Source organism: Mustela nigripes, chromosome 5, assembly GCF_022355385.1.
Source record: "Mustela nigripes isolate SB6536 chromosome 5, MUSNIG.SB6536, whole genome shotgun sequence".
In the NCBI taxonomy this organism is placed as follows: domain Eukaryota; kingdom Metazoa; phylum Chordata; class Mammalia; order Carnivora; family Mustelidae; genus Mustela; species Mustela nigripes.
The window spans coordinates 69,200,207-69,223,919 of record NC_081561.1 but is presented as its reverse complement, the minus strand read 5'-3'; the positions used below and the strand labels follow the sequence as shown (position 1 = coordinate 69,223,919).

General features: G+C 35.0%; 1 protein-coding gene across 6 annotated transcripts in view; it reads left to right on the top strand.

Moving 5' to 3' along the window:
- The window catches only part of FAM184A (family with sequence similarity 184 member A), a 116,467-nt gene that overhangs the window by 71,431 nt on the left and 21,323 nt on the right, over positions 1-23,713 (top strand). For 4 of the 6 annotated variants that reach the window (XR_009404455.1, XM_059400630.1, XM_059400632.1 and 1 more), the window contains exons 8-11: positions 1,029-1,150; positions 1,814-1,964; positions 13,794-13,835; positions 19,851-20,063. Coding sequence is in view for 5 of the 6 variants with exons in the window: in XM_059400630.1 (XP_059256613.1) it covers positions 1,029-1,150; positions 1,814-1,964; positions 13,794-13,835; positions 19,851-20,063 (528 nt within the window). In the remaining variant the exon portion in view is untranslated. The remainder of the gene's footprint in view (positions 1-1,028; positions 1,151-1,813; positions 1,965-13,793; positions 13,836-19,850; positions 20,064-23,713) is intronic. The other 2 variants (XM_059400631.1, XM_059400629.1) reach the window with 1 other exon arrangement.

Here is a 23,713-nt window from a genome sequence, read left to right as displayed (position 1 = left end):
GAGGAAAAAAAAGAGCAAATTTTCTTTACCTCTTTTCTTACCCCACTAATGTCTAATAAGATACTTTGCATTCAGTAAAAGAAATACTTTTCAAGAAATTCTACCCCATTTTATGCTGCCTGTGTTGGAAAAGGTAGTAGTTCCTAGAGGCAGAAAGCTTAGTGAAAAGGACAGCTGGCTAAGATGGCCAGATCCAGTTTTCAGAATTTATGGCTTATAGTCAGGTCAGCAGTGTAGAATGGCAGTTTGAACAGACTTTCTTCTCTCCCAGTAATCTGGATATGCCCTTCAGCAATACTCCAACACATGCTATTAGTAAGTAGGTGATCCAGAAGGGGTCATTGTTACAACTGTTCCTCTTCTGCTATAGCCGAAGAGCAGCTCCACTGCTGGCAGGGACCGAAGGTTGCCGTGTTGTCCAAACAGGTCACCTCTATCCCTAGGCTCCAGAGAGCCACTTGATTTATGCTAATCTACAGGCATTTCATCTATATCGTACTATCAATTATTTTAATCATGTCAGTGAGGTATAGCTATAATGCTTCGGTTCTGAATAAATAGCAGACCTTTGTATATAAATTTGAGTGAATTTGAATAAGATATCTATCTATGTAATTTTTGTGTGTGTGTGTGTGTGTGTATATATATATATGTATATATACATATATATACATATATATATGGTATATATATATAAAGATAATAGATATATATGGTATATATATATAAAGATAATAGATACCCATGATATGGAAAGTTAAGATTATTAATTATGCTAGCTTTAAACTATTTAAAAGGATTTGTAAAATTAGAAGTCTTAATGAAACATAGCTTGCAAAAGGACATTTAAAATATAAAATATATGCCCTGTATTGTCCGAAAATCTCCAGTAATCATTGTAGATGGCACTATCAATTATTATGATATAGGAATTTAAGTTATAATGCAAGCATTCTGCTTATTTGAAATAACCAGCAATGACTTTGCTTTTGAAGACTTGTTTTCATTGAAAAGTTTTTATTCTTCAGGGTGAGCTAGAACAAGAAAGGCAACAGCATGAAGAAACACTTGCTGCCATGAAAGAGGAAGAGAAGCACAGAGTGGACAGAATGGCCCATGACTTAGAAATAAAATGGACTGAAAACCTTAGGTACCTTTTGTACTCTGTAATGTAATCTTATCAATACAGATGTGCAAAAATGTTTTTCTATTATATGGTATGTGTTGTCTTATCATTAAAATAATAGTGACAGCATTTTTAATGAATTTGTTTCCTGATTAGATGCAGAGAAATGGTTATTTTCTTTTTCTGCTTCAATACTTTTTCTGATTTTATTTTCTTTATAAAATACTAACCTCAAGTCAGAAGATTTATTTGTTTTAATAGCTGTTCTGCCATTAATAACTGATGAACAAATGATCTGTAAGTTAAAATCTTACAGTCCTTACCTTACAGTCCTATAAGCCTGACCAAAAAAATAATCAACTTTTATTCTGAGTTGACTTTTTAGGAGAATCAATTGAATACTTAAAAAACCCGTGAATGGGCGCCTGGGTGGCTCAATGGGTTAAGCTGCTGCCTTCGGCTCAGATCATGATCTCAGGGTCCTGGGATCGAGGCCCGCATCAGGCTCTCTGCTCAGCGGGGAGCCTGCTTCCCTCTCTCTCTCTGCCTGCCTCTCTGTCTACTTGTGATCTCTCTCTGTCAAATAAATAAAATCTTTAAAAAAAAAAAAAAACCCGTGAATAACTATATGATAGCTACTGAGAGGAATAATTCTCTTTAAAAATAAAGGCATTCCTTTTATTTTAGACAGGAGTGTTCTAAACTTCGTGAAGAGTTAAGACTTCAACATGAAGAGGATAAAAAGTCAGCCATGTCTCAACTTTTGCAGTTAAAGGAGCGAGAGAAAAATGCAGCCCGAGATTCATGGCAGAAGAAAGTAGAAGATCTCTTAAACCAGGTAATTAATAGTCTTTACATTCTGAAGGTTCATTTTCCTTGACATTCTGTAGCCAGGAAAACATTATAAAACATTGTGTGTTAATTCACTGTATTATGTTATTTTTCATAGGGCAAATTTTAAATTTTAAAAATGTATAAAATCAAGGAGGTATATTCATTAACTTGCAAAAACTTTGTACTAAATAATGTTCATATGCAGTCCTAAATTCTGAGAAGAATTTATAGGTTTTTGGTTTAATATTTCAACTGAACACATTATAGAGATTTTTAAATAGAAAAGTTACCCATATTTTGAAAGTATAAAATCCATTAGCTATCACTTGGGCCCCAGAAGGTAAAATTTATTAAATGCATCCTGATTGTCTAAAGCCATACTAGAATTGAGCAATTTACTTCTTTCTCAGCAAAAGGGTGTTGCCTGTTACACTTCACAGTGTTTATCAAAACAAAAGGTAGTGATATTTCTAAGTCTGTCTTACGTCCTAAATCTGTCTTCTTATGTCAGGTTCACTTATGTCCATGTTCACTATAATTAAAAGAATTTTCACTCATTTACACAACTTCTAAATTTTGAGTTCTTAGCACTTTTCTGCAAAGCCCGTTATTAAATAAGACTGACTGCATGAGTCACTAGTTGATAAGCAAGTGCAGAACTTAGACAAGAAGCAGCTCTGTAATTTAGTGTGAGAAATCTACTATTATCTTTCTATTTGTGATCATGATGAATTTCAAAATAAACAGGATAGGCTTTCTGTAAGATAACTTATTACAGAGGGTACATATATGCAGTATCTTTCAAGAGTACTTGGGGCCTGCCGATTTGTGTCTGGCCTTTCATAATAGTTAATGTTACCCTGAAAAGAAAGTATATATACATGAACTTTTGAAACCTTTGAAATTCAGACAAAAATAAAAAAAAGAAAACCACTCTCACTAGAAGTTGGGCACCAGATTCACATTGATTATTGGTTACCTTCTGTATACTTATTTTACATTCTTATTCAGAGACCTAAAAGGACATATTTTCTTGGGGTAGAGAGGTCCTACTCTACTATGATGTTCTATACTTAAAAAGATTAGTTCAGTTGTATGATAAAGATGTAAAACACCCCTGAAAGTCTGCCTTGTTTTTTAATCACATAGTATTGACATAGACATTTTTTGGCTGAACTTGGCACTCTAAAGAGGACCTACAAATTCTCCCACTTATTTTCTATTAAATTATTTCATTCCTCATGTAATCTCTCTTATAATAAATTGTCAGATTTCATCCATGCTTCTCTGATACTTTTTTTTAGTATCTATTTGCATTGATTATTCCTGAGAGAACATAATGTTTTGCTTATTATTTTAGTTCTTTGTCGTAAAGTAATTTATTACATAATAGTTCCAATTTTGCCAACTTTACAGAAATAATTTTTGATCAATTTTCAAAGCAGATTAACTGTACATATAAGTATAACCAGGAATTGTCTCCAAAGATGAAGCTATTCTGTTCTGCTCTATGCCATCAGTCCCATTTCCAAAATGACAATATCTTCCCCTCTCCCCACTTTGAAAACCCAGGAGACTTACACATTCCATAGATAAACTGGCAAATAGCTGTTACACCTCAGGATCTTCTGTACCTGAAGAAAATTAGGAAAACTGTTGAACAAATGATTCCACACTGAAGTGAAAGTGGGCATTATGTGATCAAAGTTGCACTCTTTCTAAGTACGTCAGAAGACCTAAACTTCCAGCAGGACTAGCAGTCTTTTTAATGGAACATTGTTATGGACAAAACCCCCTCCATCCTTCTTGGCCCTTTGGATCTTGTTTTCTTGATATTGTGGATGGATTCCTAGAGCCAGAGTGCTGTACCTGCTCTCCTACTTTCCACTTGCCTGACTTCTGAGTCCTGGTCCTCATGCTGTCTTCCCCCAGCTCCAAGCCCTACAACCATCTCATTCTATTTACTGCTACTACTGGCCTCATTCATCCCCTTGTTCCTAGCACTGCCAGCATTCCTCTGCCCTTAGAGAAAACAGATCTACCTTGGACTTTGGGTCATTTAAGGAGTAAGAGTGGAGAACAAAATTGGAACAGCCAGGCTTTAGGCAGAAACCTGTATTGTGAAAAGTATCAGAGGATCTGTGTTTTCACAGATTTTAACTATTTCTGACTAAACTGAACACGGCTATTTTTGTGCTTTGGTTTACTTGTATTTCATTCTGCTTAGAGCAAAAAAGAAATAATTTATCTTTCATGTGACCTTAATCTCTTGAAAGTTAAATTTGATTTAAACTTCCCTATCAAGAAATGGGCAAAGAAAGGCACAACAGTTTCATTTTTCTTCAAACAGATGTTCTTTATTTTATCAAAATTTCCCAAAGCTGTTATTTTTATTCTGTGCTCTGATCAGAGTCTAACTTCATATTTTTAGTTTTCCTTAAATGTTTCATTGTGTTCTTTTTTTCTGTCTAATGACTACCCCTTAGTCCAAAACTACACTTCCTGGGCTAACCAGTATATCTTTGAATTCCTTTAGAGCAAAAAAACTACATTTTTACTCTTCAACTCTGTCTAAAGAAAAGCAAGTATACAGAGTGCTCTGTGATTATATTTTCTGTTTATGATCCTAAAATATCATATACTCCTTTATTTCACCTTTTTCAAGGCAAATTTTATTTTGGGTCTGGTCTGATGACTTAATATTCTAATTCCCGCATTCAGAGCAGTGGACTGAGCAATTTGGGAGACATACAACATTCACATATAGAACTGTGGGACTCTGGAGTTTGGGTCTGACTCCACATTTTGAACTTTGAGGCCCCAAAGGTTATTTAGCTGGTTAGCCACTGTGTATGTATGTAACACAGTTTTTAGCCTCCACATTATTTGCAATCTGATAGGATTTTACCTGCAGTAAAAATCCCTCTGCATGAGTGACCATAAATGGTCTGGACAGTTTGTACTCTAGGAACAGTGAAGTGCTGGCTCTGGCTCCGGCCAGCTCACATAGCCCTGATTGTGTGCAGGCTTTCTCAGCTCCATATTATGGGACATGTTGGTAGCCAGAAGTCATGATGGTGGGAGTATTTACACCACAGTACCAGTACTTGTTGCACAACAGGGCTTTATTTTTCAGAGAGCTATTACGTACTTATCAATATACCACTGGGTGGGAGTATAGAGTAGAAAAAGAGTGACACAGCCAATGTGATTGGGAAAAATTTTATTAAAGAGATCAACTTCAGTGTGACTTTCAAATAGGGTAAAGGATGAACATAAATGTTCTCATTCATTTGACATTTATTGAATATACTCATAATCCAGGCATTATGAGGAATACAGAAAAATGAGGTGGGGCAGTTGGGGAGATAGGTCATTGTGAAAAATTTTTGCTTCTAATCATAGGAGTTGATAGTTCACTCAGTAAGGTTATGGATAGGAGACTAACATGTTGAAATTTTTTATTTTATTCTAGTTTAGCTTAGTTTAGTTTTATCACAGCTTAATATGGCTGTGATATTGAAGTGAGGTTGAAATGGAGACATCTCAGATAATCCAAAGTGTCTGAACAGAACTCTTGAATATACATCATGCACCCAACCATCACCCCTCAACCTAAGCTAGACTGCTCCTCCTAGACACTGCCCTCCGTCTACTGCTCAGCCTTCTCTCTGTCACAACGTGCAGCTGGTCCATCAGCACTTCCTGCTGCTCTGCCTTCAAAGTACACCCAGGATCTGCCCATTTCCACTATCACCCTATCCAAGCTACTTGCAGTTCTCTCCCACGCTGCAGATGGAACTGCTTCTTCTCTTGCCACCTTCATATTGTTTCTCAACCAGCCAGAGTGATGCCCTTAAAATATTAAGTTGAATCATGTTACTCTCCTGCTTCAAACCTTTTACATTTAGGTTATAATCCACACTTTTACTGTGGCCTGTAGTAGCCTTATGATTTTTCCCCTGCCAACATCATCTCCTGTCACTTCTTCCCTTCCTTTTCTGTAATCCTACTGGAAGACTTGGAGTTTCTGGCATACACACACACACACACACACACACACACACACACACACACCAAACTTAATCTATCGCAGGGCTTTTGCACCTGCCAGTCCCTCCACATGGAATCCACTTTCCCCAGATCTTCATGGCTTGTTACTTTGTTTACTTTGTTCAACTCTCTGCTCAATCCTAACTCTTCAAAAAGATCTTCCCTAGCCTCCTTCTCTAAAATAGCACCCTCCATCACTCTGTGTCCTCTTATTCTTTGTGTTTCTTCAGAGCATGTATTTCTACATAGCCTCATACTGATTCTTTTCCCTATTAGAATGTAGTTCCGTGAAAGATGGATCTCTGTGTGTACTGTTCACATTTGCATACCCAGCTGCTTAAACTGCCTGGAATATAGTAAGCACTCAATAGTTGTTGAATGGAATGTATGAAAACTGAGGCATAGTGACTGAAGACAAAGTTGTCAAATACATGAAGTACAAATAATTCTACCCATTTAGGACCTGAATTAAGTTTATTTCACTGAAACTACAAGAAAAACTATAAAGGAACAAATCACGGGATTTGATGGAATACTTTGCTAAAGGAGAAAGAAATGTTAAAGTTACCTCAGGATTTAAAGCCAGAATAATAAAAAAAAGAGCATTATCTGAGACAGGGAGGTCATGAACCACTTAACTGAGGGCAAGTGGGGTGACGAGATGGTAAGTTTGGTTTTAGACATACTGATTCTTCATCACAGGAGATTTTAGAATTTTTCGCACTCATTTGGAAAGGGCAATGTCATGAGTAAGCAACAGAGATTAAAATAAGTGCTGTTGGTCAAGAGCAGCTGAGAAGCCAGCCTCTTCAGGCTGTTGCAGACTGTGTTCTGATTTCTAGACCAGTGCTGTCCAAGGTGATAGCTACTAGCCACATATGACCATTGAGCACTTGAAATGAGATTCATCCAAATTGAGATGTCACTGTAAAATGTCTGCTGGGTTTCAAATAGTTCGAAATGTAGATGGAGTGTCTCACTAATATATTTATAAGCTATAATTACATGTTGAAATGATAATGTTTTGGATATATTAGGTAAAATATATGACTAAAAATCTACTTTTAAAAACATAATCTACACATTTAATGCAATTCCTATCAAAGTACCATCCATCTTTTTCAAAGAAATGGAACAAATAATGCTAAAATTTATATGGAACCAGAAAAGACCTCGAATAGCCAAAGGGATATTGAAAAAGAAAGCCAACGTTGGTGGCATCACAATTTCGGACTTCAAGCTCTATTACAAAGCTGTCATCATCAAGACAGCATGGTACTGGCACAAAAACAGACACATAGATCAATGGAACAGAATAGAGAGCCCAGAAATAGACCCTCAAATCTATGGTCAACTAATCTTCGACAAAGCAGGAAAGAATGTCCAATGGAAAAAAGACAGCCTCTTCAATAAATGGTGCTGGGAAAATTGGACAGCCACATGCAGAAAAATGAAATTGGACCATTTCCTTACACCACACACAAAAATAGACTCAAAATGGATGAAGGACCTCAGTGTACGAAAGGAATCCATCAAAATCCTTGAGGAGAACACGGGCAGCAACCTCTTCGACCTCTACCACAGCAACATCTTCCTAGGAACAACGCCAAAGGCAAGGGAAGCAAGGGAAAAAATGAACTATTGGGATTTCATCAAGATCAAAAGCTTTTGCACAGCAAAGGAAACAGTTAACAAAATCAAAAGACAACTGACAGAATGGGAGAAGATATTTGCAAACGACATATCAGATAAAGGACTAGTGTCCAGAATCTATAAAGAACTTAGCAAACTCAACACCCAAAGAACAAATAATCCAATCAAGAAATGGGCAGAGGACATGAACAGACATTTCTGCAAAGAAGACATCCAGATGGCCAACAGACACATGAAAAAGTGCTCCATATCACTCGGCATCACGGAAATACAAATCAAAACCACAATGAGATATCACCTCACACCAGTCAGAATGGCTAAAATCAACAAGTCAGGAAATGACAGATGCTGGCGAGGATGCGGAGAAAGGGGAACCCTCCTACACTGTTGGTGGGAATGCAAGCTGGTGCAGCCACTCTGGAAATCAGCATGGAAGTTCCTCAAAATGTTGAAAATAGAACTGCCCTATGACCCAGCAATTGCACTATTGGGTATTTACCCTAAAGATACAAATGTAGTGATCCAAAGGGGCACATGCACCCGAATGTTTATAGCAGCAATGTCCACAATAGCCAAACTATGGAAAGAACCTAGATGCCCATCAACAGATGAATGGATCAAAAAGATGTGGTATATATACACAATGGAATACTATGCAGCCATCAAAAGAAACGAAATCTTGCCATTTGCAACAACATGGATGGAACTAGAGCGTATCATGCTTAGCGAAATAAGTCAAGCAGAGAAAGACAACTATCATATGATCTCCCTGATATGAGGAAGTGGTGATGCAACATGGAGGCTTAAGTGGGTAGAAGAAGAATAAATGAAACAAGATGGGATTGGGAGGGAGACAAACCATAAGTGACTCTTAATCTCACAAAACAAACTGAGGGTTGCTGGGGGAAGGGGGTTTGGGAGAAGGGGGTGGGATTATGGACATTGGGGAGGGTATGTGCTATGGTGAGTGCTGTGAAGTGTGTAAACCTGGCGATTCACAGACCTGTACCCCTGGGGATAAAAATACATTATATGTTTATAAAAAATTTTAAAAAAGAATTATCTAACATATTAGTTTGTCTTCACCTTAATTTCATTTATTATATGCCTGTTATTACTACTTTAGTTTAAATATTGAACAATTATTCATGATTTTTTTTGTCTTTAGGAGAATTATTTAAATTGTGATTTTTCACTTCTAAAACTTAGGTTTGTTGGTTACTTTTCTGTAGATATTAGAAAACCTTGTAATTAATACTTAAAAAGACTACATAATTTGCTTTAAGAAATTACCATATTATAGGGGCACCTGGGTGGCTCAGTTGTTCAGTGGTTGTCTTTAGCTCAGGTCATGATCCCAAAGTACTGGGATCAAGCCCCACATCGGGCTCCTTGCTCAGTGGGAAGCCTGCTTCTCCCTCTCTCACTCCCACTCCTCTCTTGCTGTGTCTGTCTCTTTCAAATAAATAAAATCTTTTTATTTTATTTTATTTTTTTTTTTTAAGATTTTATTTATTTATTTGACAGAGAGAAATCACAAGTAGATGGAGAGGCAGGCAGAGAGAGAGAGAGAGGGAAGCAGGCTCCCTGCCGAGCAGAGAGCCCGATGCGGGACTCGATCCCAGGACCCTGAGATCATGACCTGAGCCGAAGGCAGCGGCCTAACCCACTGAGCCACCCAGGCGCCCCAATAAAATCTTTTTAAAAATTGCCATTATATATTAAATTGAATTTTAGAACATTTTATTAAGCTTTAACATATTTTACCTTAATTACAGTATAAGATCAGTATAATATTATTTCAAGGAAATTAAACATTTGATAAATGACATTTCTTATGTTAGTAATGAGAATTTTATTCTGTTGACATTTGATGGCATTTGACATTTGTCAAAAATTTAGTGCTTCCGATTTGACATGTAGTGTGCTAAACCCATAATGGAGTCATAACGATCTCTGCCTTTTCATTGCTTATAATCTAGAAAGGAAGACAAATAGAAATAATAGTTTGACACATTAACTCATTACAACTGTGGTACACAGCGTGTGTACCCTGGGGACCAAACACAGTATGAGAATTTGGGGAAGGTTTCTTTGACTGTGGGATCCTTTACCTAGGACCTGAAAGAGAAGCAGGAGTCAGGCTAAGAAGAGGAGATAACATTCTGAGCAGAAGGGGATATATGTGCAAGGCCTTCAGGCAGCCCCCAAATACCTTTGCTTAGAGAGCAGAGAGCCAGGAGGTTGGGGAGATTGGATAACTTGGGGGTTTGCTGGGACTTGGTCTACAGAGCAGTGAGGAGCTATTGAAAGCTTTTAATCAGGAGTGTGAAATATCCAAATGTTACAATTTCAGAACTCTGGTTACACTATGGAGAATAGACTATACTGGGACAAGTTAGGTGCATTCAATGAATATTTTTCCCTCTAGGCAATCTTTGTTCAGATTAATATTTTCTGGACAAATATTTAGTATATTTGGTATATTTGGTATACTCATTCGTTCATTTCTCTGGGGATACATTTCTAAGTCTTAGAATCTATTGGCCTTGTCTACAGAATTTCTACATAATACCGATGTATGTATTTTTTCTAAATAACTTTTTTTCTTTTTAACTGAACTTTTTTCTTTGCTGCTTCTGTTATTATGGGGGAGAGGAAAAGTAAGGTAGGGAGCAGCAAAACCTAAATAAAAGTTCGTATCATTCATGTAGTTTTGAAATAAGCCTTTATTGACCTATTTACTTTTTGCCACATACCATTAGGGACTTTGGATACAAACTCTGAATAAGACATAGTCTTTGTTCTCCAAAAGCTGGTAATTCAATGGATTTCAGTATGTATATACTGATATGTTTACAAATTGCAAACATGTAAAACTTTGTGCTATTTTCTAAATGAATAAACTCAAGTTTAGAACAGTGAGATGACTCCTAAGAGCATGGTTTCTTCTAAACAAAGCTCTAAATTTCTAATTAAGTGCAGCAACTTTTTTAGTTAGCTTTCTCACTTATGTGAAAGTCTGATTATATTCATCCTTCAAGAAAAGTCCTGAAAACAGGGACGCCTGGGTGGCTGAGTTGGTTAAGCAGCTGCCTTTGGCTCTGGTCATGATCCCAGCATCCTGGGATCGAGTCCCACATCAGGCTCCTTGCTCGGCAGGGAGCCTGCTTCTCCCTCTGCCTCTGTCTGCCTGGGCTCGCTCGCGCTCCCTCTCTCTCTCTGATAAATAAAATCTTAAAAAAAAAAAAAAAAGTCCTGAGACACATTCAGTAAGCCTTCTATGTTGAGGTATCTGAGCGCTGTCAGTTGAAGGGGATGTGCTGAGGCCCTTTTCACTCATTTTGGAAACTGACTAGTTTAAGATGTTTTGAAACAAATTGACTATTATATAGAGCATCGGTTTTTACTAACATGGATCTTGCTCATATAGAATGCTTGCCAAGTAGTATTTTTGCATACAGATTTTTAGTTCAGCAAGTATTCTTTCAACTTAGGGGATCCCATCTAGAGTTGTGGCATACATACCATCCAAATGTTAGTGACTTCCAAAGTCAAATCTCCAGCCTTGATATATTCACCTGAACTCAGAATCACATGGCAGGTTAACAGGCATCTCAAATTCCGCATGTCTGACTCAAATACTGATTCCTACTCACCATCCCCCAACCCATCATCTTCACTTCTTGGCACTGCTCGTTTTACCAAAACAAAAACTGAAGAATTCTCCTTGATATTTCTCTTTCCTTTCTCTCTCATGTTATCCTTCAATCCTGTTTATTCCGCCTCCAGAACACCCCAGCTTCATCTGCTTCCATCGCCCGTAGTAAACAGTAGGCCAAGCCACCATTTTCATAGTCTCCCTTCACTTTTCTTCAGAGCACTCAAAGTAATCTTGTATGACTAATCAGATCTTGCCGTTCCCCTCCTTAAAATGCTCTCAAGATACTTCATTGAATTAGGCTTTTTGTTTTCATGGACCTATAAGACCATAAGCCATCTGGCCCCTGCAAAAATCACCCATCTCATGTCATCCTTACAAACCTTCCCCCCCAACACACACACACACACACATCCACTCACTCCCAGCTCACTTCTACCTCAAGGTCTTTGTGCTCGCGAATCCTTTTGCCTGGTTACACTTTACCCAGGATCATAGGATCATCACATTTCATGGCTGGCTTTTTCACTGATTCCAAGTTGAAATGTCACTCCTTCCTACAGACGTTTTCTTATGATTAACCCAGTATCACTTCTAGTCATTTTTCTATCAAAGCAATCTTTTTTCCCATCATAGTTTTTAATCAACTATTTCTTTATTTTTAATTGTTTTTTGTATATTTGTTTTATTGTCTTATTCAACTCTCTATATCACTCTGTATCTACTTAAGATATTTCCTGCAATTTAGTAGTACTCCAATAAAGATCTTCCTAAATGAAAAAAATCTTACTTCATTTATATATTAACCAATAAGGGTCATGACCCCATAGTGCTAGTGCATTTCCCCACTGGCACAGCCAGGTCAGTGATGTGAGTCACCCCAGGTCACCACTCAAGGACTGTTTCTTTTGGTTTAGCTATTTCCATAGCTTGTGACAGTGAGTTAATGGAGGCAGTGCCCCTGTGAGTTTAGATTCCAAGTGTTTTAATATACTTCTGTTGTTTTAAATCTAAGATCAAGAATTCCTAAGGGAAGACCTGCATGCCACTTTATGATCTGTCATATTAGCCTCGTTTTTATTAGTTAGCTCAGGAATCCTAAGTAACACACATATTTTTGTCTGATGATACCTTACTTAAAGAGTGAAAAATAAAATCTGCCTCATAAGTAAATGCCATACATTTTAAATTAACTTCTATTACAAGGACATCAGTTCTGAGAAATACAAAGAGGTAAAACAAAAACAAAAAAACACAACTAAAAATCCCTTAGGTTTTCATACATTTTATAAAGTCTGGAGAAGTGTTTTATTAGTATATAAGGAATATTAAGTATGAGAAAGTAAATAGAATTAATACAACTTATATATATAAAAGAAAAAGTGTATGTATATATAAAATGTACATTATGCATTACATAATTTTATGTAGTATGTATGAGAAACTTTAAATTGAGAACCTATAGAATAACCAGGTAGAAATTAATCTTTTCTCTCAAATTATTTTTATAACTCTAGTATACTATATCTTAAGTTACATCTTGTATTAGTCTAAATTATTAGTAAAAAATTATTTACCAGATAACAAGTTTTAGTTTCTAATACGCCAAGGAATAATCACATTATGAAAAAAGGATTATTTTCTGTCTGAAAGTTTGATTAATGCCCAAAGCAAAAATTATTTCACAGGAACTTTTCTACTTAAATTACTAATATAGCTTTAAAATACTATTTTCTATTTTGGGGAAGCAAAAAAAAAAAAATGAGGCAATTAAAAGTGAAATCACATTTTCCCCCATATTTAGGGAAAAGAGAGGGTGTGGGTTTTTCCAGTTGCTTTATATTACTCAAAATTGCAATGAACTTCTGAAAAATAAACCCAGAACATAAACAATTTTGCCGAATATATCCTAGAAAATAGGATTATAGAGGCATCTCTTCTTCTCCCAAGCATAAAATCAGAGTATTATTAAATATTCATATATTTTTAATGATTAAATATTTGGCCTCCAAATTATGCAGACAATAAAGTTAGTGTTTGAGTTCTCATCTGCTCATTTCTCTTGAGAAATCTATCATGAGCATTCTATATCAGTACTGAGGATAAAGCTTTAGATTTCTGGGAGCAACTTAGAACAGTAATATTTCTTCTAGATCCTTCAATACCATTATCTTTTCAGCTGAACTTTGATTTATATGCACTGGTCTTCAGTATTTTGCATAGGTAAGTCTGCCATCCCACAAACATCAGCTACTGTTTTAAGGGACTACAGATAATTTAGATTGTGTGTCTTGTTTTTTTTTATTTTGTCTAATTCCTTTCTCAGAACTGTTTTCAATTTATTTTTTCTTGAGCATATTATAAATAATGTCCTGTGTTTTACTCTCCCTTTTATATCCCTCTTTCTTTCACTTAGTTGATTTCTGAATGTTTTCCCTTTATTCCTTTGATTTTTTTTCTTCCTAGCGGCACTCTCTGGGTGAAGCTTTGCATAAATCTATCAACAATGTAAGTGAGCGGCACTTACAGTTTGTACACAAGGGCATGTTGCACTTTTGATTTTGCATAAATATCATCACTGCTTTAAAGCTTTAACTTATGATATAAAAAATACACTTCTGCATTCAGTAAGTCATGTTTTGTATATGGGTTACAAAAGCTTTCAGCCATTCGTTTGTGTATGTGCATACATCTACCACATTGTATTAATGAGTATATTTTTATTACAGAGCCAAGCAAGATTTTACCTCTCATGAATAAAAATTCATTATTTAAAGTTTACTTTAAAAATATTTTTGAAAACTATAAACTAGTTGACTGTTGTAACAATGCAAATAAATGTACGTTTGCTTTTCTTTTGTTGAACTATTTTTTTAAGAAAGTAGTATCAAACAGGTGTTAGTTGAGAAGGTTCATGTGATTTCCCAACATAATTTACATTTTGATGTTGTAATTATTAAGAGATTTAAGTGAAATGAAGCAAATCCCTTTTCTATGAATTGGCAAAGCTATTGTTCTTAAATATGTAGAAATTAAACTTCAAAGTAATATTCCAATGTAAACACACATTTAAAATCTTCATATGTAATATGAAGAGAAAAAAATGAGATTTATTTTTACCATACCCAAAGTTGTTCTTTAAAAATAACAGAGCTGAACATCCTTGAATATTTTTCTTGATATCCAAGGGCAGAGGTCTGCAGACATTTTCTGTAAAGGGCCAGATGGTACTTACTTTTGGCAGTGTGGGCCACACAGTTTCTCTGGCAGCTACTGACTCTGCTGTGGTAGGATGAAAGTGGCCGTAGACAATATGCAAGTGAATCTGGGTGGCCATGTTCCAGTAGCACTTTATTTATAAAAACAGACTACAGCTTGCCAACTCCTGTCTTAAGAAAATCAAAGCTTGAGTTGGGAGATGTTCTGTGAAATTTTGATACTTCTGGAGTGAAACTATTTTGTCATACCTTTCTAAATTCTTTCTACTATATAGAAAACATTTTGTCTACTTTTAATATTAAACCTTGTTTTCTGTGTAAAAAATAATTAGAAATACATGAACAAAGGGGTACCTGGCTGGCTCCATTGGTGGGACATGGGATTCCTGATCTTGAGGTTGTGAGTTCGAGGCCCACATTGGGTGGAGAGATTACTTAAAAATAAAATCTTTATTAAAAATAAAATAAAAAAATAAATACATGAATACATTTAACACCATTAAAAATATATTTAAAAAATATGCAACAAAGATATTTCAGTGTTGGTGAAATAAGGCTACATTTAGAAATTCACATAATTAAAAAAAGAAATTCACATATAGTAACAATTTGGGCCACTATATTAAACCAGAACCACTGTATATAAACCATATGTACTAACTGGAGTAGGAGTAAGAATCTATAAATAAGGTTATTATCAGAATTAACTGTATTTCAGAATACTTGTGACAACATAGTTACATTTTCTTAAATAGTTATAAATGAAAAACTATCTTAAATTGAAGTTAAATGTTAGTAACTAGAAAGGGAACACCTTGATTCATCTCTTACAAAAAACGTAAAAGGGATTGGTGACACAATGAAATTCCCATTAATTAATTTCCTTTTGTAACATAGTCACTGAGGATCAGTTCTTCCACTCTGTCATCATCCAAACAAAATACCATCTTGTCAGTGCTGTTGAGCAGGGTGAGCATCTCCCCACCCCTTCCACACATTCTTTCCCAGCCTTCCATGCAAGTTTTCTGTTACAGAGTGTCTTGTTCTAAAAAACAAGTGGTTATGGATACCTTTGTCCTTTATAAAAGCTTTCTAATTTTTTTCAACAAAGAATGAAGGGGTGAGTGGGAACATACTACCAAAATAGCTTAAGGACATTAAGTAGGCATTGCTGTGGTTCTTAATTGATAAACTCACTTCATAGGTTTTCTTAGAAAAATACCAAGAAATTATGAACAATTCAGAATTTTCTCAGAATGGCCATAATTACCCTACACTTAAATTTATTTTCTTAGCTAGACTCTTTAAAAATAGCAAATTAGTGGTTCAAAAGGGGGAAAAAGGAATTAAAATATTCAGGGACCTTCAAACATTTTACGTGAACATTTATCTAAGTTTTTGACATAGTAATAAATTATCTTTACTGTCCTCCAAGCCTCTGTTAGCAGTTTTTAATGTTGCCCTATATATTTCAAAGTATTGAACTGAATATCATATGGTTAGACTTTCTAAGAATTTGCGTTGACCTTTCTTGTCAAAAATGATAAATATTTTGACTTAACATAATTCCATGTCCCATGCTGACATCCTATCAGATCCGGTAACTCAGATTTGATTCTATTTTGAGGGTGTTTTTTCATGCACCGCTGTGAAGAGACAGAATCCTTGTGAAACTGACTGTAGTAAATAGGTAAAGCTTTCCTTTCTCTACAAAAATGTACACATATTAATATCCATATTAATTTTCATGTTTTTGAAAATTTTACAGCACTATTTTCAAAAAGACATCAGTATTTTAAATGGTAGAGATCAGAGTGGCAATTACTTTTGGCCTTTAAAATTATTTACAAAGTACTTCATATCTGTCAATCAGTAGAATATGTTATAAAATGTATATTAAACACCTGTGGTATGAATTTTTAACAGAGGACTAAAATTCTTTTTTGAAATAAGGATTCTTCTGGTTTATTTAAAACCAACAAAATAAAAAGCATTAACATTTAAAATTAGAACAAATGTGTAGAAACTAATACATATACTACGTACTTTGAACATAAAATTTGAACAACAATTTTCATTTAGTCAACAAATCCCTTTCTATAATTTTGTAATAAAAGTACTGACCAAGGGGCGCCTGGGTGGCTCAGTGGGTTAAAGCCTCTGCCTTCGGCTCAGGTCATGATCTTAGGGTCCTGGGATCAAGCCTCGCATTGGGCTCTCTGCTCTGCGGGGAGCCTGCTTCTGTCTCTCTGCCTGCCTCTATGCCTACTTGTGATCTCTGTCAAATAAATAAATAAAATCTTAAAAAAAAAAAATACTGAACAAGATTGCCCAGACTATTTGACACATAGTCTATTTTTGTTTTCTTTTATTTTGAATTAATGAAGTTGTATATTAATATGTATTTCCATAAAATATACTAAATTCAGCTGCTTAAATTACAGCTATAAAACAGGAGTTCATTTTACATTGCTTTGCTCATTATTTCTGTTTTAAAGTGCCATGTAATTTTCATGTTGAATAAAGGCTGACAATTTAATGCAGTGCTACTAATTTATTTATAAAATCAACAAAGAAGTTTTGATGCTGTATTGCATGATAAAGGCTTTCTGCATATAATTCATGTAATGGTCTTGAGCATGAATCCAGAGATTTTAGATAGCCTTAATATTGTTTTGGTGTGCTTTCAAAGTTACGAATACAGAATATCTAAACCAAGTGTATTTGAACACTACATTGCATGATAATGTCTTTTTGCGTGTGTTTTATCCAGCATAGTTGCAAAGATTAATCTTATATCCTAAAATGAAAAATATACTTTGGAATTCTTTCACGGTAAAGTATATTAAGTATAAAATATTAAGTAAAATATTTAAGTATATTTTATTTAAGCTAGAGAGGTTTGAAAGTGTGCTTTGATTTTAAATATATAACTATACGACTATAATACCTCATTTTAAATGTTGTATTTCTTCATAGGTTTCATCCTTAAATAGTTAAAGTGTGAGCCACTTGTAGTCAGATTAACATATAAGAGCTCTTTTATTATTATTATTATTATTATTAACACATATTTGTTTCAGGGGTACAGGTCTTTGAGTCATCAGTCTTACACAGTTCACAGCACTCCCCATAGCACACGCCCTCCCCGGTGTCCATCACCCAGCCACCCCATCTCTCCCACCACTCCCTTCCACTCCAGCAACCCTCAGTTTGTTCCCTGAGATTATGAGTCCTCTGTGGTTTTTCTCCCTCTTTGGTTTCTTCTTGTTTCATTTTTCCTCTCTTCCCCTATGATCCTCTGCCTTTTCTCAAATTCCACAAATGCAGTGAATTTTTGAAGTAACCGGTTATTGCAGAAAATCAGATACACTGCTATGAACTGACTGGCTTATCCCTCAGTGCACACTTAACTGGAGTACTGGACCCAGGGCTACTACTAGCGCATGTAGCACTGTGTGCAAATTGGAGAAACGGGCCCCTTCCCTTTGAGTCAATGCAAATGCTTGTCAGGGTAGACAGCTTCATGAGTAGTTTGTTCACTGACTGGATTTTTGTCCCTACTTAGCCAGGGGCCAATTAGTAGCTTTGACAATATCAATCATTATTCTACATGTAACATAGTCTTTTCCTAATGTTCCCATATATGTTTTTTAAAAGTTTTCACCACAGACAAGGCAGCCACATGGGTCCCCATGCTGGGTCTGTGACAAGGGTTGAACTTGGGAAGAGAGTAGGGTAGGCAGGTGCCTTTTCTATTTCAAGAACCAGCTAGCTGGGAAGAAAATGACTCTACCAGTTACACATTAGTGTTTACAAACACACATTTTTATTGCCCTTTACCCTTTTATGATTTACTTTTTCTTTCTGGGTTGTTCCTAATATTCATTTCATTCTGATTTTCTTTGCATAAAATGGTAAGTCACATAGTATAATTTGTCTTAGTCTTCCAGCTGTACAGATATGGCCTTAATTGTTGCTGTAACACTGTCCTTATTTTTCCTTCTTGTTTTTTTGCATCTGTGGTGATTCTCCCCTTTTTTCTTACCCAGACCCTTTTTCCTTTGTGAAACATCTGAAGCATCCTATATCTGCCTTCCATCAATCAAAAAATCTTTTCCCATTTACGTATACTCACTTTATAGTGTCCTTTCTCCCTTAGCCTTCTTGGCCATAGAAAGTGTTTTACTTGTGTGTAAACATGTGTCTTAAATTACTGACTGGAACACATTTGACAACTTTTATCTGCTTCTCCTATGTTCTCCTTAGCTTCAGACTTCTATTAGAATATGGTTGAGTAATCTAATTCCAAGTTACAGTTTTCTGTTTATGAGAAGAGAAATAGATAAAATTAAATGGTTATATCAAATGTATATGTGGAAAAAAATATATATATACACACACATACATATACAAGCGTTTCATATTTCTATTCTGCAATTCACATAATATGCAGACATATTAAGCGTGATGTCTGTGTACAAAAGGAGTAACAGATTAGCTTTCCTTAATTAAAGAAGAGTACCTGTCATTGCGAGGCTATAAATAGAGGATTTGGGGATGTTTGTGGTTTTTAAAAAGCTTGAAGGTTTGCAAATCTTTTGAATTAAATCAAAATTCAAAAGTGAAAATCCTTTTTGTTTACATAAGGATTCTAAGTTATAAGTGGATAAATCTGTTAAAGAGTAATTTTTAAATTCCCAAATAATCTTAGTTAATATTTATTGAGCATTTACTACATGTCAGGGGCCATTCTAAGTGAACTATGTGTAGTAACACTCTTCAACTGAAACACCCTGGTGAAGTATTAATAGAGCAAGTGGCAGAGCTAGGATTTTAACTCAGAGCCCACATTCTTAACTACTCAACCTTACCACCTCACAAATAAGCAGTTTAGCTTTTTATACTATCTCCTTGAGGTAACCATAACCTAATAAATACATTAACATTTGTTGTCCCATTTTTATTTCATATTATAAATTTTTATTGCAGTGTAACATAGGTGTTCATTGTAACAAATAGGTATATTCCTAAACATGGGCTACAGTGTTCTTTAGAGAGTCAACAAACTTAATACCACTAAAACAGTCTATTTTTAAAGATAATTACTAAAAATAGATTTTAAAGTAGTGATACCTAAATATTAAGTATCTATGAAATATTTTAAAACATTTTAAGTGGATACTTATTTAAGGCAATTATTTTACCATAGTTAATATTGTTGACATGCTTTTTTCCCTTAGACTGGCAATTTGTGAAATATGCCTTGTACTTATTCTTCATTGTGTACCATTCTGTGGCATAGATTTCCTTGCTGAAACAGAATCTGGAAATGCAGCTTTCCCAGTCTCAGACTTCTTTGCAGCAACTGCAAGCCCAGTTTACACAAGAACGACAACGACTTACACAAGAGCTTGAAGAGTTAGAGGAACAACATCAACAGAGACATAAATCTTTAAAAGAAGCACATGTCCTTGCATTTCAAACTATGGAAGAAGAAAAAGAAAAGGAACAAAGAGTAAGTTTAATATGATATATGTTCAAGGGTAATCCAACAGCCTAATAATCACCAGCTTTCAAATTCTTAAGAATTCATTTTTTGCCTCCAAATTATATATTGCTTTATTTCATTGTGTTTTCTAGAATCTGACTTCTTCTGGGGGTCAGAATGATTAAACATACACCCCAGTTACACAGTTAAAATAAGGCCAACATTTTATTTCTGTCTCCCAACATAATGCTGAGTTCATGATGAGACTAATACACCATCTGCTTTGTCATATAGTTAACAGCGGTTAAATAAATTTAGCATGGTCCTACTGAGCTGTAACCACAGTAATCACTTAGTATAATTTTGAACTTTTATAAAAGTCTTTCATCAAATTTTTAATTTTCCTCTTTCAGGCTGGATCTACAAAAGACACATATATATCCAGGATTTATTTTTTTCTTAATACCACATTTTTTTTTCCTTACACTTCTTCTCCCTTATATACAAAATTCACAATGAAATTAAATTTGGCGACATTTTTAAAATGATACCTTTCCCTATATACAGCCCCAAAGGCTATGTGAAAAGTAGTGACGGACAGATCATGCAAAAGAGATTTAAATCAAATAGAGACATTATTGGAGGAATTAAATTGTATGCTGAAATCTCCCCATATTCATTATTTCCTTCTTTTGAAAACACTAGTTTGACATAGTCTTAGTGTAATTAATTTTGGTTCGGTTTCTTTTTTTATACCATATTTTTCAATTTCTTCTAAGGACCTTGTCATAATTAAGATAAATATTTGATAGAAAAATGAAGTTTTACTAACAATGACTTTCCCCATATGTAGTTGTTACTGATATAGATTGCTCTTAATCCTTTATTTGGTTGTGGAACTACCAAAGAACTGGTAGGCTATAAAGAAATTGTTAAAACAAAAAAGTCATATTCCTTTAAAAACCATTAATTTGCCTATACAGTAAGTTGTAGTCTCTCAATCTTGTCCAAAAAGTTAAGGAAGTTTCTTTAGTCAAAATTAGGCCTTATTTCCATTATCCTTAATAAGTATAGGTACAAAAACTGTTAACAAATTATTAATGAAGCAAATTTAACAATACACTGAAAAAAGTCTGAACATCATGATCACATGGGTTTTATTCCAGGGATATAAGGATGATTCAATATCTGCAGTCAGAGTAATTACTACATTAATAAATGAAGGATAAAAATCACATGATCATCTCAACAGATGCAGGGAAAGCATTTGACAAAAACCAGCATTCATTTATGATAACTCAATAAAATGAGTATAGATGGAACATGCCTCAACGTAATAAAGGCCATATTTGACAAACCCACAGCTATCCTCATACTTAACAAAAAGCTTTTTCTTTAAGACCAAGAATAAAACAAGGAAGCCCACTCTTGCCACTTTATAGTATTGGAAGTCCTAGCCACAGCAGTTGGATAAGAAAAAAATAAATGGCATCCACATTGATAAAGAAAAAGTAAAACTATCACAATTTGCAGATGACATGATATTTTATACAGAAAACTCATCATGTCAATAAGAAAAGATAAGAAGCATATGATCAATTCAGTAGATGCTGGAAAAGCATTTGACAAAGTGTAATACTGATTCACAATAAAATCTTCAACAAAGTTATAGGAGACCTACCTCAACATAATAAAGGCTGTACATGGAAAAACTCACAGCTAATATCATCCAAAATGGGGAAAAACAGAGCCTTTCCCCTAAGGTCTGGAATAAGACAAAGATGTCCACTCTCACCACTTTTATTCAGTATAGTCCTGGAAGTCCTAGCCACAGCAGTCTGACAACAAAAAGAAATAAAAGACATACAAATTGGGAAGAAAGAAGTAAAACTTTCACTATTTGCAGATGATATGATATGATGTATATGACACTGTATAGAGAAAACCTGAATGACTCCACCAAAAAACTGCTAAAACCGATAAATGAATTCAGTGAAATCACGGGATACAAAATTAATGTGCAGAAATCTGTTGCATTTCCATACACTAATCACAAAACAGCAGAAAGTGAAATTAAGAAAACAATCCCATTTAAAATTGCACCAAAAATAATAAGATACCTAGAAATAAACCAGATCAAAGAGGTGAAAGACCTGTACTCTGAAAAAATAAAATTTTAAAACACTGAGGAAAGAATTAAAGATGACACAAAGAAATGGAAAAACATTCCATGCTCATGGGTTGGAAGAACAGATTTTCATGCAATCCCTATCAAAATACGAACAGCATTTTTCACAGAGCTAGAAAAAACAATCTTAAAATTTGGCTGGAACCACAAAAGACCCTGAATAGCCAAAGCATTCTTAAAAAAGAAAAGCAAAGCTGGAGGCATCACAATTCCACACTTCAAGTTACATTACAAAGCTGTGGTGATCAGAACATTTCACTATTAGTACAAAAAAGACACACAGATGAATGGAACAGAATAGAAAATCCAGAAATAAATCCACAGTTATATGGTCAATAAATCTTTGAGAAAGCAGGAAAGAATATCCAATGGGAAAGTGTCTCCACAACAGGTGATGTTGGGAAAACTAGACCACTTCCTTACACCATACAAAAAAATAAATTCAAAGTGAATTAAAGACCTAAATGTGAGACCTGAAACCATAAAAATCCTAAAAGAGAGCACAAGCAGTAATTTCTCTCAAATTGGCCATAGCAACTTTTTTCTAGATAGGTTCCTTTTAGGCAAGGAATAAAAGCAAAAATAAACTCAAAAATAAACTTTTGAGTCTACATCAAAAAAGGAAGCTTCTGCACAATGAAGGAAATAATAGAAGATATCTGCAAATGACATATCTTGATATAAGGTTAATATTCAAAATATATAAAGAACATATAAATCAACACCCAAAAAAACAAATAATCCAATTAAAAATGGGCAGGAAACATGCACAGGCATTTCTCCAGAGATGACACACAGATATCCAACATACCCATGGAAAGATGTTCAACATCATTTATCACTAGGGAAATGCAAACCAAAACTAGAATGAGATATCCCCTAACACCTATCAGAATGGCTAAAATCAGTGACACAGGAAACAATAGGCATTGGCAAGGATGTGGAGAAAAGCCTCTTGCACTGGTGGTAGGCATGCAAACCGGTGCGGCCACTATGGAAAACAGTATGGAGTTTCCTCAAGAAGTTAAAAATAGAACTACTCTATGATCTAGCAGTTGCACTATTGAGTATTTACCCAAAGAATACGAAAACTAATTCAAAGGAATACATGGAGCCCTACATTTATGGCAGCATTATTTAAAATAACCAAGATATGGAAGCAGCCTAAGTGTCTATCGATAGATGAATGGATAATGAAGCTGTGGAATCTGAGTGATGGAATATTACTCAGCCATTAAAAAGAAGTGAAATCTGCCATTTGTGACAGCATGGATCGACCTATGGGCTATTAAGTGAAATAAGTTAGAGAAAGGCAAATACTGCATTATTTCACTTATATGTAGAAAATTTTAAAAGCAAAACGAATGAACAAACAAAATCTAAACAGACTTATGAATACAGAGAACAAGCTGGTGGTTGCCAGAGGGGAGGAGATGGGGAGGGATGGGCAAAAAAGGTGACAGGAATTAAGAGGTACAAACTTCTAGTT